This window comes from Malus sylvestris, chromosome 15 (assembly GCF_916048215.2).
Source record: "Malus sylvestris chromosome 15, drMalSylv7.2, whole genome shotgun sequence".
NCBI lineage: Eukaryota > Viridiplantae > Streptophyta > Magnoliopsida > Rosales > Rosaceae > Malus > Malus sylvestris.
In genome coordinates this window covers 10,975,449-10,991,411 of record NC_062274.1, presented here as the reverse complement: position 1 = coordinate 10,991,411, position 15,963 = coordinate 10,975,449, and the positions used below count along the sequence as shown (strand labels likewise).

Below are 15,963 nucleotides of genomic sequence, written 5' to 3'. Positions count from 1 at the left end.
AAATACGGCAGCCAACCGGCCACCGCTTCAATTATCCACCCTTTAATTCTCTGTACGCCATTCCACCGTTACCCCTAAAATATCCTCAAATTCCCAAAATGCCACCCACTCACCAGCCAATTTCACCCAACAAAAACCATAGCACCCATGTAAATTCTACATAATTCAAGCCCACATTCCCGACAAAGCCCTTCCTTCTAAAAATTCCAGAACGCTCCAGCATCACCTTTATGCTTCCCACCGATTCCCCTTACACTCTCTTCAATTTCTCTCGAACAATGCCTCAAACCACTATAAATTGACAAATTCCAATCCCCAATCCAAAACCCATCTCAAAATTCATAAAAAAAAAAATCTCACAAAGCTTTCAGCTTTTCAGAAATCTTAAAAAATACCACAAAGCCTTCGGTTTTTCAGAAATCTTTTATTTTTCTCGCAAGTTTGTCTGCAAATCTCGAGCTCTGTTTGTTAAGTAGTTTCAATGGCGGATAAGATGGAAGGAAAGGCCATCGGCATCGACCTCGGCACAACTTATAGCTGCGTTGGGGTCTGGCAGTACGACCGCGTCGAGATCATCGCCAACGAACAGGGTAATCGGACAACCCCGTCCTACGTGGCCTTCACTGACACCGAGTGGCTGATCGGCGACGCTGCAAAGAACCAAGTGGCGATGAATCCGCATAACACCGTATTTGACGCGAAGCGGCTCATCGGGAGGAAGTTCTCCGACCCGTCGGTGCAAAGCGACATGAAGCTCTGGCCTTTTAAGGTTATTCCAGGCCCCGGCGACAAGCCCATGATCGTCGTGACCTACAAAGGGGAGCAGAAAATTTTCTCGCCCGAGGAGATTTCGTCGATGGTGCTGATGAAGATGAGAGAGGTCATAAAGGCGTATCTAGGTCAGGCGGTGAAGAACGCCGTCGTGACTGTCTCTACTTACTTCAACGACTCACAGTGGCAGGCCACCAAGGACGCTGGCTTGATTTCCGGGCTCAACGTCATGGGGATCATAAACGAGCCGACCGCCGCTGCCATTGCCTACGGGCTCGACAAAAAGGCCTCGAGAAAGGGCGAGCAGAACGTCCTGATTTTCGACCTCGGCGGTAGGACTTTCGATGTCTCGCTTCTGACGATCGAGGAGGGGATTTTCGAGGTGAATGCCACCGCCGGAGACACCCATCTGGGCGGAGAGGATTTCGACAACAGGATGGTGAATCACTTCGTGGCGGAGTTCTAGAGGAAGTATAAGAAGGATATTAACGGAAACGCTAGGGCGTTGCGGCGGCTGAGGACAGCATGCGAGCGGGCGAAGAGGACTCTATCTTCCACCACCCAGACGACAATTGAAATCGATTCCTTGTACGAAGGTATCGATTTCTACTCGTCGATTACTCGTGCGAGGTTCGAGGAATTGAACATGGATTTGTTCAGGAAGTGTATGGAGCCCGTCGAGAAATGTCTGAGGGATGCGAAGATGGACAAGTCGCAGATTCATGAGGTAGTTCTTGTCGGCGGGTCGACAAGAATCCCGAAAGTCCAGCAGCTTTTACAGGACTTTTTTAACGGGAAAGAGCTTTGTAAGAGTATAAACCCCGATGAGGCTGTCGCTTACGGCGCGACGGTGCAAGCGGCGATCTTGACCGGCGAAGGGGATCAGAAAGTGCAGGACTTGCTGCTGCTCGATGTCACGCTGCTCAGTCTCGGTCTCGAGACCGCTGACGGGGTTATGACTGTGCTGATTCCGAGGAACACGACAATTTCGACAAAGAAAGAGCAGATCTTTCGACTTATTCGGATAATCAACCCGGAGTTTTGATCTAGGTTTATGAAGGAGAGCGAGCGCGAACGAATGACAACAACTTGTTGGGGAAGTTTGAGCTATCGGGCATCCCTCCAGCTCTGAGAGGCGTGCCGCAGATCAATGTGGTTTCGACATTGATGCGAATGGGATTTTGAATGTGTCGGCTGAGGACAAGACGGCAGGGGTGAAGAACAAGATTACGATTACGAATGACAAGGGTCAGCTAAGCAAGGAGGAGATAGAGAAGATGGTGCAGGATGCGGAGAAGTACAGGGCGGAGGACGAGGAGGTGAATAGGAAGGTGGATGCAAAGAATGCGTTGGAGAATTATGCGTACAACATGAGGAACACCGTGAGGGATGATAAATTTTCTGGGAAATTAGACCCCGCAGACAAGGAGAAGATCGAGAAGGCGGTGGACGAGGTGATCAATTGGCTGGAGGGGAACCAGTTGGCGGAAGTTGATGAGTTTGAGCACAAGTTGAAGGAGCTGGAGGGGCTGTGCAACCCTATTATTGCGACGATGTACCAGGGTGCCCGCGGCGCTGGAGGCGGCATGCCGATGGGAGACGACATGCCTGGTGGCGCTTCCGCTGGCTCTGCCAATGGACCCGGCCCCAAGATTGAGGAGGTGGATTGAGTTGCTTGAAGTTGCAAATGGGTTGGGCTGCTCTGTTTTTGTTTGTGGGTTTAAGTGCATTCTGTGTTTTGGGGTTTAGCTTGTAAACATGTTTTCGGTTTTGTGTTGTTTTACGCTAAAAGCTCTGTAAGTAGTGTGTCTATGTTAAAATGTCAACAACTATTTCAATAAGAAGCTAGCAATTTACCTTTTAAGACGTTTGTTTCAGTAAGAATTTGGTTTTTTCCCATGGCAATCAAGGACAAGGCAGTAAATTGGGGATCAACTATACTTCAGCAACCAAAAAGATGCATATCCCCAATGAAATTTAAATCAGTTAATTGGAACATCAGTTTATAAAAGATAGCGTTAGGGATTAAATAGTTAGTTGCTGGAGGAAAAATCGACGAAAGTTAAACTCAACACTCTAATCATTCAGTTCGATTGATTCTTGTTATTGTGGTAAAACGCCTGCCCTTACAATCTCATGTACGTATAAAGGTATAACCTATCAACTCTAGCGGAATGAAGATTCATGGTCGAACTCGAAGTCTCTAACACACTGTGGGCCTCACTGTAGGAGTAATGAGCCCAAACAATTGTGACCCAATAAGGTCCAAGGCCCATGGAGTCCACTCCCGTTCATTCGTCTTCAACGAGAAATTTTTCATTGTGACGGGAACAGGTACAACACGGTTGGTTTTAATAGTTGTTTTTTACTGTTTGGAGTGTTTGGATTAACCATGGCTGGGATCGCCACCGGCTTCGCATGGCTACCCATGCTATCATCCCGAGCCACCACTTCCAAACCGACGCCGTGTCCGCTCTCGCTCTCCTCCGCCGAGTCCAAACATTTCGGCGGCCTCCTCCGTTTCAACAGCTCATGTTTCGTAAATTCCAGCTCTTTCAGCTCCCTCTCATCCACGTCTGCAGCCGAATCACAGCCCGTTTCGGCGGGGGGCCCCGCTACGACAACTCGAGCAATGACTCGCGGTGCTCACGAAAAGGCGACTCCTCAAACGAGGACGAGGCCCTCGATATCTCCAGCGTCAAGTTAATCGATTTATTAAGTGTTTAATGTGCGTTTTTCTGTTTGTGATTACGTTATTCAAAATCGAATTTTGAGGTGGTTCCTTGTTGGATGTTTTTGAAACAGGTCGGATACTGTGAGGCTAATCGACGCGAAGCAGAACATGGTTTGTGTTTTTGTTTTGTTAATTTTTGCTAATGTTATGTTCAAAATGTGTTCTTTTTGGTTGATGATGAATTGTGGGATTGTTTGTTGTTCCACGTAGGTTGGAGTGGTGAGTAAAAGTGAGGCTATTCGACTGGCTGACGATGCTGAATTCGATTTGGTATGCATTTTGCCACTAGTTTTTGTTCTGTTTTACATACAATATAAGCTTATATGTATATGTATATGTATATACATACATTGCAGAACTTCGTAAGAGGGACTCCGCTCTTCTGTTCATGGAGCGAAATAGGTTACCGCCATAGCGTTAACTGTTTCCTGACCATGAATTGGGCACATTGTGGGGTGAAAACACTGATCTCGAAAACATGAACAAGGTTTCCCACTCGCTCTATTGAGTTACAGCCCTTGTTGGGTTCTGCAAGGAAGCATCTCGATAGGTCCACAACAAGAAACAGTCAATACGAGGACACTATCCGATCCCACTCACTTTTAAGAAGGGAACTCTATGTATATACTTACCTTAAAATTGCTTGCACATACGTACTGCACATAGCCACGTAACGTTACATGGCATGTGTAGGGAGATTATTATATGAGGAAATAAGTTCCTGAAATCTCATCTGCCAACCGTGAATCCGATCTTCAGTTAGACAGTGTCTGCATTGGATCATGTTCGCTGCCATTGGCGGTGCCAATGAACTTGGTTTAGTTTTCCTTTCGGAATAGATTTCTAAAAGAAATGTGAACTGAGCATTTTGGTTTATTGTTCTGAAACTATGTGTTCTGTATTAGTTCGTAATGAGCACCTGCATTTAGTATATCATGTTGTACGAAATCTCATTTCTTTGAATTCTTTTTGAGTTTCATATATGAGTTAGGACAATGCTTTTATAACATGGTTTGAAGACTAATATCTTCTGCGTTGTTGCAGGTAATATTATCTGCAGAGGCAGATCCTCCAGTTCTCAGGATAATGGATTACAAGTATGATATTTTATAACATATTAGAAGAAGTTCACAATTCTCTTAGTTTTTCCTGTTTCTTATTTGCGATAAATGCTCAAACTTTACAAATATATCCCCTCATAGTTTTATGTTAGTTGATTGAAGTAAATAAACATAGATAGCAAGTGCGGTAATTTCATATTCTGTGGCTCGGGAAGACGTTGGTAAATGCTTTGTGCAATAATGACAAACTATGGTAGCACATTGACCAGGATGTTGAGTGCCACTAAAAAATTGGGATCTTGGTGATTTACCTATATATCCTGTTTCATACATATGTATTTACAGGAACCAATCGCCCTAAATATTATGTATTTTTTTCTTGAATCCTAAAACGAGTAGATCTAATTGTCTATACCCCTTCTCTTTGTCAGTAAATATAGATACGAACAGCAAAAGAAGAAAAGAGACCAGCAGAAGAAAAGTGCAGGTGAGTTTTTTCTCTGTCTTGAGTTTCTGATTAATGCATAGTTCTCTGATTTGAGGAAAGATACTAAACTGACCATAGTCTTATCTTGAATGTTAGCTAGCCGCATGGATTTGAAGGAGCTCAAAATGGGGTAATGCACTAATCTTCCCTTGTTTATTTGTATTTAGTCTTATTTCAAATCCCTAGTATTAATGTGTTTGTTTGACATGTGAGTTAATTAATGGCTGAATTACATAGATAGATGCTTATGAAAAAAACAAATGTTTGAAATACACAGATAGATAGCTGCCCAAAAATTTGTATGCATAATTTTTTTCACCATTATCATTGTGTGTACAGTTACAACATCGACCAACATGATTACTCCATGCGCTTGAGAGCTGCCCAGAAGTTTTTGAAAGATGGTGATAAGGTTTGCTTACATTTGTCATTGATGCCAGAGTTTACCTCCCTATATTGTTCTTATGTTTTTATGTATTTAGCGCTGCAACCAATTTTTGCAGGTCAAGGTTATAGTCAATTTGAAAGGCCGTGAAAAATGGTTCCGTGATATTGCTGTTGAGCTGATCCAAAAATTCCAGAGTGATGTCGGGGAGGTACTGATGTGTATTTGCTTGCATTTTGAATCATAAATGGAGTTACATGAACCCACCACCATAAGTTGTTGCTTGAGTTTAATTCTATCTTCTTCATGTCTCGATTCACAAATGAATCCACAGTGCTTGTTTTTCATATTCCTGAAGTGCTTCAGATTGGTCTGTAATTTTTTTGTGCTAAAAAATAAACTGTTTGCAGTCCACTTTAAGTTCTGGTTATTTAGTTATTCAGTTGCTCTGGTTTTTTATCTTCAATTGTATGATTGTTTATGTGGGTTGCAGCTTGCAACAGAAGAATCTAGACACTTCAGCGAAAAGATGATGACTATGGTTTTAGTTCCCAACAAGGCTGTTCTGCAGAAACCTCAAGAACCGCCGAAGAAAAAAGAAAGCCCTGCCGTGAAGGAAATATCAGCTGGTGTCTAAGTAGGCTCGAGTTTCAACTGCAGGTTTTACATATAGGTAAATCATTTGTAGTTTCATTTTGTTTTTTTCAACTATGTTGGGAATCTCTGAGGTTGTGTATAGCACTAGTGTAATATATGATTGTACGAGAATAACACAGGTAGATTAGATTTTAATGTCAAAACTAGCTGAATCTTGTACACCGTACTCTTAATGTCAATTAAGAAACATTTCTGGTCCACAGATGACGAACATTTTATCACGGTCAGGACCAAAACAGTCCCACATAAACAACTCGTCTTGTGTGGACGTCTGATCAAACAATGTTGTAATCGTGTTTGATATAAATCTCTTATTTCTAGTTGTTTTCTCGAGAGGAGGAAACGTTATGGCCAAAGGAAACTATAGGCGATTGCATCATCAAATAGTCTTAATCGCTTATTTGGCCTGGTGCTGGATGGTTGCTGTTGAAGCAGGCAAAGTGGTCAAACCTGGTTACGCCTACATTGTTCATGCATATAGGAGATAGCGGGATGATGTTATTCGTTGGCAACGAAGAAAAGCTTCCAGAGCATCTGCTTGGAATTTGGAAAGGGGTCATGTTCTGGTAAGTTGTAACAGGTCTTGCTGGTCGATTTTATATCGAAAATTCGGGTATTGTGTTAATCTGTCTGTGTGTAGATGGGGAGGCTTCAACTCACCTACCTACTGATTGAAAAGTTGGCTTAGGTTCGAAGTATTTTCTGGGTAAGTTGGGTGACTGCTACAGTATTTTAAGTTTTTTCTGGCTGTTTGCGGATTAGTGTTTCTTATCGGATACCGGGCCCACTGTTTATGTTATAGTGTCCAGTCTGAATTCGATCAGCTTGAATATCTTTCTTGAATTTGTGATTAAGCTAATGACAACGTAACCAAAAAAGTCTTTCCTTTGAGAGACTTTTAGGTTAAGTGGCATGTCCGACCACCAAACATCAACAAGAATATCAACGCGTTATACATGTTCGTAATCTTGATCATGCTTGTATGGCTATATGTTTGTCAATGTATGCCGAGGTGGAAAATAAACGACAACATGACAAGTTTATTGGATGGTTGGACATATGACGTAATTAGGCTGACCTGAGATTTTAAGTGAACTCGTATCTTATTTACAATGTCACGGCCTATGACCAAAGAGGATATTCAAATGGCAATGATATCTTCAACACGTCATCAACCATCACCCTTATCCTTGCCGAAAATAAGTCAAATTACATTTATTCAAAAGAAAACAAAAATTATAACGCCACTTTAGATTTTCCACTTGCAAAAGAGAAAAATATGTTTTTGCATCAGAAATTACAAATAAAGAAAGCAACTTTGGATTTCTACCACGCATTTGAAACAAACGGGTTCAAATTTTCTGCATTCATTTTGTGTGTGATTTTTGTATAACCTATATCATTGATTAACACGTGTTAATAAACTTAATCCTCTTTCAAGTGTTCCACAAAAATGTCACACACAAAATGAATACATAAGATTTGACTCGAGACAAAACTCTCCGTAGAAGTGGAATTTCACTTACTAATTACAGTAAAGCAACCTTCTTGGTACGAGTATATTGCCATGTGAAATCATCTTTCAATTATATAAAGGTACATTACACCTGAACATTCTTTGTTGAGTATAAAAAACTTCTAGCTAGGGACACTAACAATCTAATTGACAATAAAAAGAAACAAAAATAAATAAGAGAAGGTGACAAGGCAAAATCGAGGGTGTTGGGTAACGTTGAAAAAGGCGGGAGAGAAGGCGGTTGAGTAGTACAGTTTAAGAATGGAAGGAAGGAAAGCTTAGCTTCAAGGCAACGGAGACCCTGCAACCAACAACCACCTTCCGCCACCTGAATCGTTAAGTGGACTCTCTCTCTCTCTCTCTCTCATAAATAATTAGGTGAGAGGAGCTGAGAGGGACCTCACCCCCAAATATATCCCATGCCACCCTCCTCATAGCTAGCTGTTACTTCCATTCTTCAACATAAAATAGAAACCTCACCATCTTAGACCATCAGCGTTATTGATCGCTCTCGACCCTGAAATCGACGTCACAGGCTGCCGCCATGGAAGCCAGCGCCGGACTTGTCGCAGGGTCTCACAACCGCAATGAACTCGTCGTCATTCGTGGCCATGAAGAGGTAGCTAATAATTTCACATATAGTTTGTTTTGGTGGTGTTTAGGCATTTCACCTATAGTAGTTGACCTATTATTACAAAACATTTACAACTTATACCGCAATATTCAAAATAAATCATTTGATGTTATTACTCACCTTAATTATAATGAAAAAACAATTATTGCACATATTATTACCCCTAACATATATGTACAAAAGTATAGAGTACTACTATACGTTCAAATATATATATATATATGTATATATATATATGCGCAATACTACATATATGTTCAAAAATATTGTACTAATTAATTTTCCTATATATAAATTTATGATGAGCAAATAACATATATTTTGTAAGTAAATTAATATTGAATCAAGTAACATTCCTTTCTTTTGTTGGTAATTATTTTCCATGAATTATTACATATATTTGGCCCATTTAATTATTCTAAGATATATGTACAAATAATAGGCAAATTAATTTTGAATCAAATAAAAATGCTTTATTTTGTAAGTAAATAAATTTTGAATCAAATAACATTCATTTATTATGTAGGTATTATATTTTGTATTATTATTACACACACACACACACACACACACACACACACATATATATATATATATATATATATATATATATTTTGGAGTACATTTATATTGTTATATGTACAAATAATAAGTAAATTAGTATTGGATAAAATAATTGTTTTTTATGTAGGTAAATTATTTTGTATATATTTTGCTTTTTTTTTAACAAGCGGTGTTATCTTTATTATGTAGGTAAATTATTTGCATATATTTGACATATATTGAGTAAATTATTTTGCTTTTTTAAGTAGTCTAACATTTTAAAATTCCAATAGTAGGTGCACCATTTGAATCAATAATAATAAGTTTTGTAGGTAAATTATTTTGTTTGAATTTTTACATATATCATGCAGTTTTTTATTACATGTGTGTGAAAAATACTTTTACCTACATTTATATGTTAAATATAATTTCATTGACTTATTCAATGGTGTAGCCAGAAATTATTCGGTGGGTGGGCTAAGCTAAAATTATTACTACGAAATCAAATTTTTAATCTTATGTTGCCTACATAAAGTTATATAAGAGTAAAAACTTGAATGTAGTAATTTAAAGCAAGAATTTTATGCTATGTTTTCTAGGTTTCTAGCCTTCAAGGCTTTCAAGTGAATAAAATAAGGAACCATTTGTGGTATGGAAGTTTTAATTTATTACTATTGGTTAAAGCGATGAGTTTATTTAACATCTATTAGCTCTTATTATTCTTAAAAACAGCCTTACTAATAAAAAATTCATTTATTAAGGAGAATATGACAATTAAAAAACATAAACTAACCCAAAAATTAATATTTTTAAGCTTGAAGAACCAAACTCTCCCTATGCTATAGCCTAGGGGAGCCTTGTACTTGGCTCCGCCCTTGGACTTATTAAGCATGTATTATTACATATATTATGCATGTTTTATTCTTATTATATATTGGACAATGAATTTATAACATTAATGTTTTCATTTTTGTAAAATCATTAATTCTCCTTTACACAATCTGCATGGAATTAAATTGTGCATATAAAACATTTAAATAGGGGTATTTTAGGCATCCGAATTTTTTTAAATGTATAAAGTCAAACTTAATTAATGAATTTGCTGATGTGGATTCTAGTTAATGAGTTTTATTCAGGTTAAAAACTTATGTTGGGTTTTATGTGGAGAAAATTAAGTTTTAGGGGCAAAAGTCTTATTCGGGATTGAGAGGGGCACTTTATGCCTTTGATCAACACCGAAGAGCTAATCTCGTTTAATCATGTCTTTTTTGAAAGAAAAAAATTAGTATGTCCTATGACTTGAGTGTATTTTGGTCTGTGTGACTGTGTACAAACAGTAAAGAACCCTCTACTAATCACGTCGATGTTACATTTTTCCTCACACTTGCATCTTACCATTTACACAACATGTCACGTGGGAAAAGTCGTGTAATTATTCATTCAATACACGTCAATTTTTTGACGTGAGATTCTTGTATTATTCGGCAACTACGCTTTTGATTTTAGTTAATTTTGTGAATTGGATTGAAGTTTGACTTTTTGTGCTTGATGGATGCAGCACAAGCCATTGAGAAACTTGGACGGACAGGTTTGCGAAATATGCGGCGACGACGTGGGGCTGACGGTGGACGGAGACATGTTCGTGGCGTGCAACGAGTGTGGCTTCCCAGTGTGCAGGCCTTGCTACGAGTACGAGCGGAGGGAAGGCTCCCAGAACTGCCCTCAGTGCAAAACCAGATACAAGCGTCTCAAAGGCAGCCCCCGAGTCGAAGGAGACGATGACGAAGAGGACCTTGATGACATTGAACACGAATTCAACATTAATCACGATCATCCGGAAGATGATCACGATCAGATTAACGGCAACAACTCCGGCAGATCGCCCTATTATAAGCCAAACAATGAGCAGGTGGCTCAAGCCATGCTCCATGGAAAGATGAGCTATGGAAGAGGCCCTGATGATCCTGATCAGGAGTCACATTTCCCACCCGTAATCGCTGGAGTCAGATCCCGCCCGGTAATACTGAATGCATGATGACTCTTTTGGAGTACCAATAGCAGCTCTCTCGATCAAATAGGTCATGCTTCAGGATTGTTTAGCACTATTTTTAGCTCATCTACATATGTGCATTCTTGATTTCGTGCAGGTAAGTGGTGAGCTCACATACTCAACGCACGGTCATGGAGATCCGCAGATGTTATCATCTTCGTTGCATAAACGAGTGCATCCATATCCGGCTTCTGAGGCTGGTATACTTCATTTATTTGCTCATTTTATCTATCTATCCAAATTTTCGTTTTCATTTACCTGCGCTTTTGCATTCATACAGGAAGTGAAAGATGGGATGCTGAGAAGAGAGAGGGAGGTGGATGGAAAGAAAGAATGGATGACTGGAAAATGCAGCAAGGCAACCTTGGCGGCAATGATCAACCCAATGACTTTAATGATGCCGACATGGCCATGTACGTATACATATACATATATGCTCTTTAATTAAGCTAATTAACTCAATTCAACCCAATAATCAAGTCCTTAATTTCATTTACTAACATATATATATATATATATATATATATATAATGTTGTGTATTGGGGCTGCATAATGCAGGATTGATGAAGCTAGGCAGCCACTGTCAAGGAAAGTACCAATTGCGTCGAGCAAGATCAACCCTTATCGGATGATCATTGTGGCTCGGCTTTTCATTTTGGCCTTCTTCCTACGATACAGGCTTTTGCATCCGGTCAATGACGCATTTGGTCTCTGGTTAGTGTCTGTCACATGTGAAATATGGTTTGCAGTTTCATGGATCCTTGATCAGTTTCCAAAGTGGTACCCCATTGATCGTGAGACCTACCTCGATCGCCTTTCCCTCAGGTATATACACATTTGTAAAATATGTGTACATTAGCATCCAAGTGCTAACTAGTTATTAAGTTAATACAACGGTATCACTGATGCAGATATGAAAGGGAGGGTGAACCAAACATGCTCTGCCCGGTAGATGTGTTTGTGAGTACTGTGGATCCCATGAAGGAACCTCCACTTAATACCGCCAACACAGTTCTTTCAATCTTGTCCATGGACTACCCTGTTGACAAGATCTCATGCTACATCTCTGATGATGGAGCTTCCATGCTCACCTTCGAAGCCTTGTCAGAAACCGCTGAATTTGCGCGCAAATGGGTACCCTTCTGCAAGAAATTCTCCATTGAGCCTCGAGCCCCTGAGTTCTACTTCTGTGAGAAGATTGATTATCTCAAGGACAAGGTCCAGCCAACATTTGTTAAGGAGCGTCGAGCTATGAAGGTATGCGTGCACATATAACTGCGTTCATGTCACTACTAGAACCTGCTTGATTAGGACGGGGGCTGACTAATCGTAATTATTTTATGTATGACAAAATGCAGCGAGAGTATGAGGAATTCAAGGTTAGGATAAACGCACTTGTTGCAAAAGCCACGAAGGTTCCGCCAGAAGGGTGGATTATGCAAGATGGGACACCGTGGCCGGGAAACAACACTAAGGATCACCCTGGCATGATTCAAGTCTTTCTTGGTCACAGCGGAGGCCTTGATACCGAAGGGAATGAGCTTCCTCGTCTTGTCTACGTGTCTCGTGAGAAGAGGCCGGGTTTTCAACATCATAAGAAGGCCGGTGCCATGAATGCCCTGGTAACTAAACAAAAACTTTCAATTCAAGCATTCCGTTTCTTCTGTTTGCTTGAATACCAAGTAAAACCTTCTAATCGTATGTATATGATCAGGTTCGTGTCTCGGGAGTACTCACAAATGCTCCTTTCATGCTCAACTTGGATTGTGATCATTATGTAAACAACAGCAAGGCTGCAAGAGAGGCCATGTGTTTCTTGATGGACCCTCAAATTGGAAGGAAGGTTTGCTATGTCCAGTTCCCTCAAAGATTTGACGGCATTGACAGAAATGATCGTTACGCGAACAGAAATACAGTCTTCTTTGATGTAAGTAATCACCACAGGAAGCACCAAGATGAGTTGTTTTCTGACATATGAATGTGTTGCTAAAACAAATTGAATTTTCTTTAATTTTCAGATTAACATGAAAGGTCTGGATGGAATCCAAGGTCCAGTGTATGTGGGCACAGGATGTGTGTTCAGAAGGCAAGCTTTATATGGCTACGATCCTCCGAAGGGTCCTAAGCGCCCGAAGATGGTAAGCTGTGACTGTTGCCCGTGTTTTGGACGCCGCAAGAAGCTTCCAAAGTACTCCAAGCATGATGCAAATGAAAATGCTGCAAACCTACAAGGTGATTTGTCAAAATTAGTCATTTTCGATGATTCTTTTTATTTTTTCCTGGCTTAAGTAAAACTTAAAGTTACATAATATTGAGTAGGAACGCATGATGACAAAGAGCTACTGATGTCCCAAATGAATTTTGAAAAGAAATTCGGACAGTCTGCAATTTTCGTGACTTCAACAATGATGGAACAAGGCAGTGTCCCTCCTTCCTCGAGCCCAGCAGCGATGCTTAAAGAAGCCATTCATGTGATCAGTTGCGGTTATGAAGACAAAACCGAATGGGGTTTAGAGGTAAAATTTTCAGCAATTTTTTTTATTATGCGCTGTTAAATTCGGGGTACCTTATGTCAAGTTAGTGCAGATTTTCTTGATTCATTGTGGAATATGTTGCTACTTTTGGATATATGCAGCTAGGTTGGATTTACGGATCTATCACAGAGGACATCCTAACGGGTTTCAAGATGCATTGCCGTGGTTGGAGGTCAATTTACTGTATGCCAGATAGACCTGCATTCAAGGGTACAGCTCCCATCAACTTGTCTGATCGGCTCAACCAGGTTCTTCGTTGGGCACTTGGTTCCATTGAGATCTTTTTCAGTCGCCACAGTCCACTCTGGTATGGCTACAAGGGAGGGAAGCTCAAGTGGCTCGAGCGATTTGCTTATGTCAACACTACTGTCTACCCTTTCACCTCCCTTCCTCTTCTTGCCTATTGTATCCTCCCCGCTGTCTGCTTGCTCACTGACAAATTCATCATGCCACAGGTAACAATTTCTAGCTATCTTTTGCATCACATTGAATCATAGAAGACAATAAATAACAAAAAATGATTGTATTGATCATCTGCAAAGCATAGAAGTTGAACCTCATGCTTGTTCAGCACAGATTTCCCATGTGACAAAGTTGTGTTCTTTTGTTCTTTTTCAAATTCTAGATAAGCACCTTTGCAAGTCTCTTCTTCATCGCGCTGTTTCTCTCAATCTTTGGTACTGGCATTCTTGAGCTGAGATGGAGTGGAGTGAGCATCGAAGAATGGTGGAGAAACGAGCAGTTCTGGGTGATTGGTGGTGTCTCAGCTCACCTCTTCGCCGTTGTGCAAGGTCTTCTCAAGGTTTTAGCAGGCATTGACACCAACTTCACAGTCACGGCCAAGTCATCAGATGATGAGGATTTCGGAGAATTATACGCGTTTAAATGGACAACCCTCCTCATCCCTCCAACCACAATCTTAGTCATCAACCTTGTTGGAGTCGTTGCTGGGGTTTCGGACGCCATAAACAATGGGTACCAATCATGGGGGCCTCTGTTTGGGAAGCTCTTCTTTGCTTTTTGGGTGATTGTCCATCTCTATCCCTTCCTTAAAGGTCTTATGGGGAGACAGAACCGGACGCCAACCATTGTCGTCATTTGGTCAATTCTCCTGGCCTCCATCTTCTCGTTACTCTGGGTCCGAATTGATCCATTTGTGTTGAAAACCAAGGGACCTGACACGAAACAATGCGGAATCAATTGCTGAAAATACTTGCGTCCTTTTTTGAAATGTGCATCTGCAGAAGATAAATAAGATTGAATAAAGGTAGAGTAAGAATTTTGTGTGTAGCTTTGAAATGCAATCAATGTACCAAGTTTTGTAAGCAGTATTCTAAAAATCGACCTAGGTGGCTGCCTAGGCGCTAGGCAGTGAAGGCCCGCCGTGATTTAGGGCAAATCGTTTTGAAAAATCGGTCTGGAGCTAGGCGGCCGCCTAAGCTGTCCTAGGCGGAGGGCTAGATGGCACCTAGGTGGTCCTAGGCCCTTTTTTATATTTTATTAATTGTATGTTTTTTTCTTTTTTGGTTTCATGATGTTATACTTATGGAAATGGTGTACCTAATTTGCAAATGATGAATTTACTACAAGTTCATCCAATAGTGAAATGAATTGGAGCATTTTTGAGGGGATACATACAAAGAAAAAAAATAAACTAGATACAACAAGGTTAAATAATTTAGTCTATGTCCATCCAATGCAAGGATCATGAACAAGAAGAATTTAATTTATCATCCAAGAATCCTCCTTATTATGATTATATGCTTACTGTTTTTTAAATATTGAACTTTTTGGATGTATATACTTTGTGTATTCTTCTACTTCTATTTTTGCATTTTATCATTCTTTTATTATTCATACAATAGTTTTTTTTTTCTTCAAGTGTAAATAGACACTTATTTACAAGATATATAATAAATTTATATAAATCCACCTAAGCCGCCTAGGCGCCCGCCTAAATTGGAAAAGTGTTGTTTGTAATGCATTTGGAACTAACTCACAAGGAGCTCAATGGATTCTCAAATTACTGTTCTGTTCTTATGTTGTGCCACCCCCACTCACATCTACCTTACGTTTGATTTACGAGAAAATCTTGCATGCAACATATATTTTACGTATATGGTTATGTGCTGCTCACATGATGTTGCAAATGTGAGAGAGCTGTTGGATGCAACGAGTGCACCACAAATTGTTCTCCTTATTTAGGGTTTAGCACAGAAGAAAGAAAAAATTTCTCAGAATAACAATTAGAAAAGGGTGTATGAAACATAAGCATCGAAAATTCGAAGCAGTTAGACGTGCTTATTTGAACAATTTGTTCTATTTTGAAGTTAAAAATGCTATAACCAAATTAAATACAAAAATAATTTGTTCTCTAACATTCTAGGGCATACATTTTGTACATCTCCATTAGTTCTTCTTCACTAGTTAGGCAGGGCGGCAATTTTAGAGTTAATCTAATAAAGTTTTTTACTCTCTCTCGTACTCATAAATGTTTTATTCTCTTAATCTCACATAAATGAGATTAAAAAAAATTCTAAAGCATATTAAAAATACCAAAGCAATTTAAAAATACACAACACAATAAAAA

The 15,963-nt window shown here is 39.8% G+C and overlaps 1 protein-coding gene and 2 pseudogenes across 1 annotated transcript; all 3 read left to right on the top strand.

The window, feature by feature from the left end:
- Positions 1–259: 259 nt before the first annotated feature.
- On the top strand, positions 260–2,635 carry LOC126605193 (heat shock 70 kDa protein-like; annotated as a pseudogene).
- A 481-nt stretch (positions 2,636–3,116) lies between these two features.
- LOC126605209 (translation initiation factor IF3-2, chloroplastic-like) lies at positions 3,117–6,295 on the top strand (annotated as a pseudogene).
- A 1,747-nt stretch (positions 6,296–8,042) lies between these two features.
- On the top strand, positions 8,043–14,972 carry LOC126605187 (cellulose synthase A catalytic subunit 7 [UDP-forming]). The gene is made up of 12 exons (XM_050272551.1): positions 8,043–8,230; positions 10,347–10,805; positions 10,936–11,038; positions 11,119–11,251; positions 11,398–11,664; positions 11,751–12,096; positions 12,198–12,461; positions 12,554–12,766; positions 12,858–13,071; positions 13,159–13,355; positions 13,475–13,828; positions 13,999–14,972. The coding sequence occupies exons 1-12, from the start codon at positions 8,156–8,158 to the stop codon at positions 14,578–14,580; spliced, it is 3,207 nt and encodes a 1,068-aa protein (XP_050128508.1). The 5' UTR covers positions 8,043–8,155; the 3' UTR covers positions 14,581–14,972.
- The last annotated feature ends 991 nt before the right edge of the window (positions 14,973–15,963 follow it).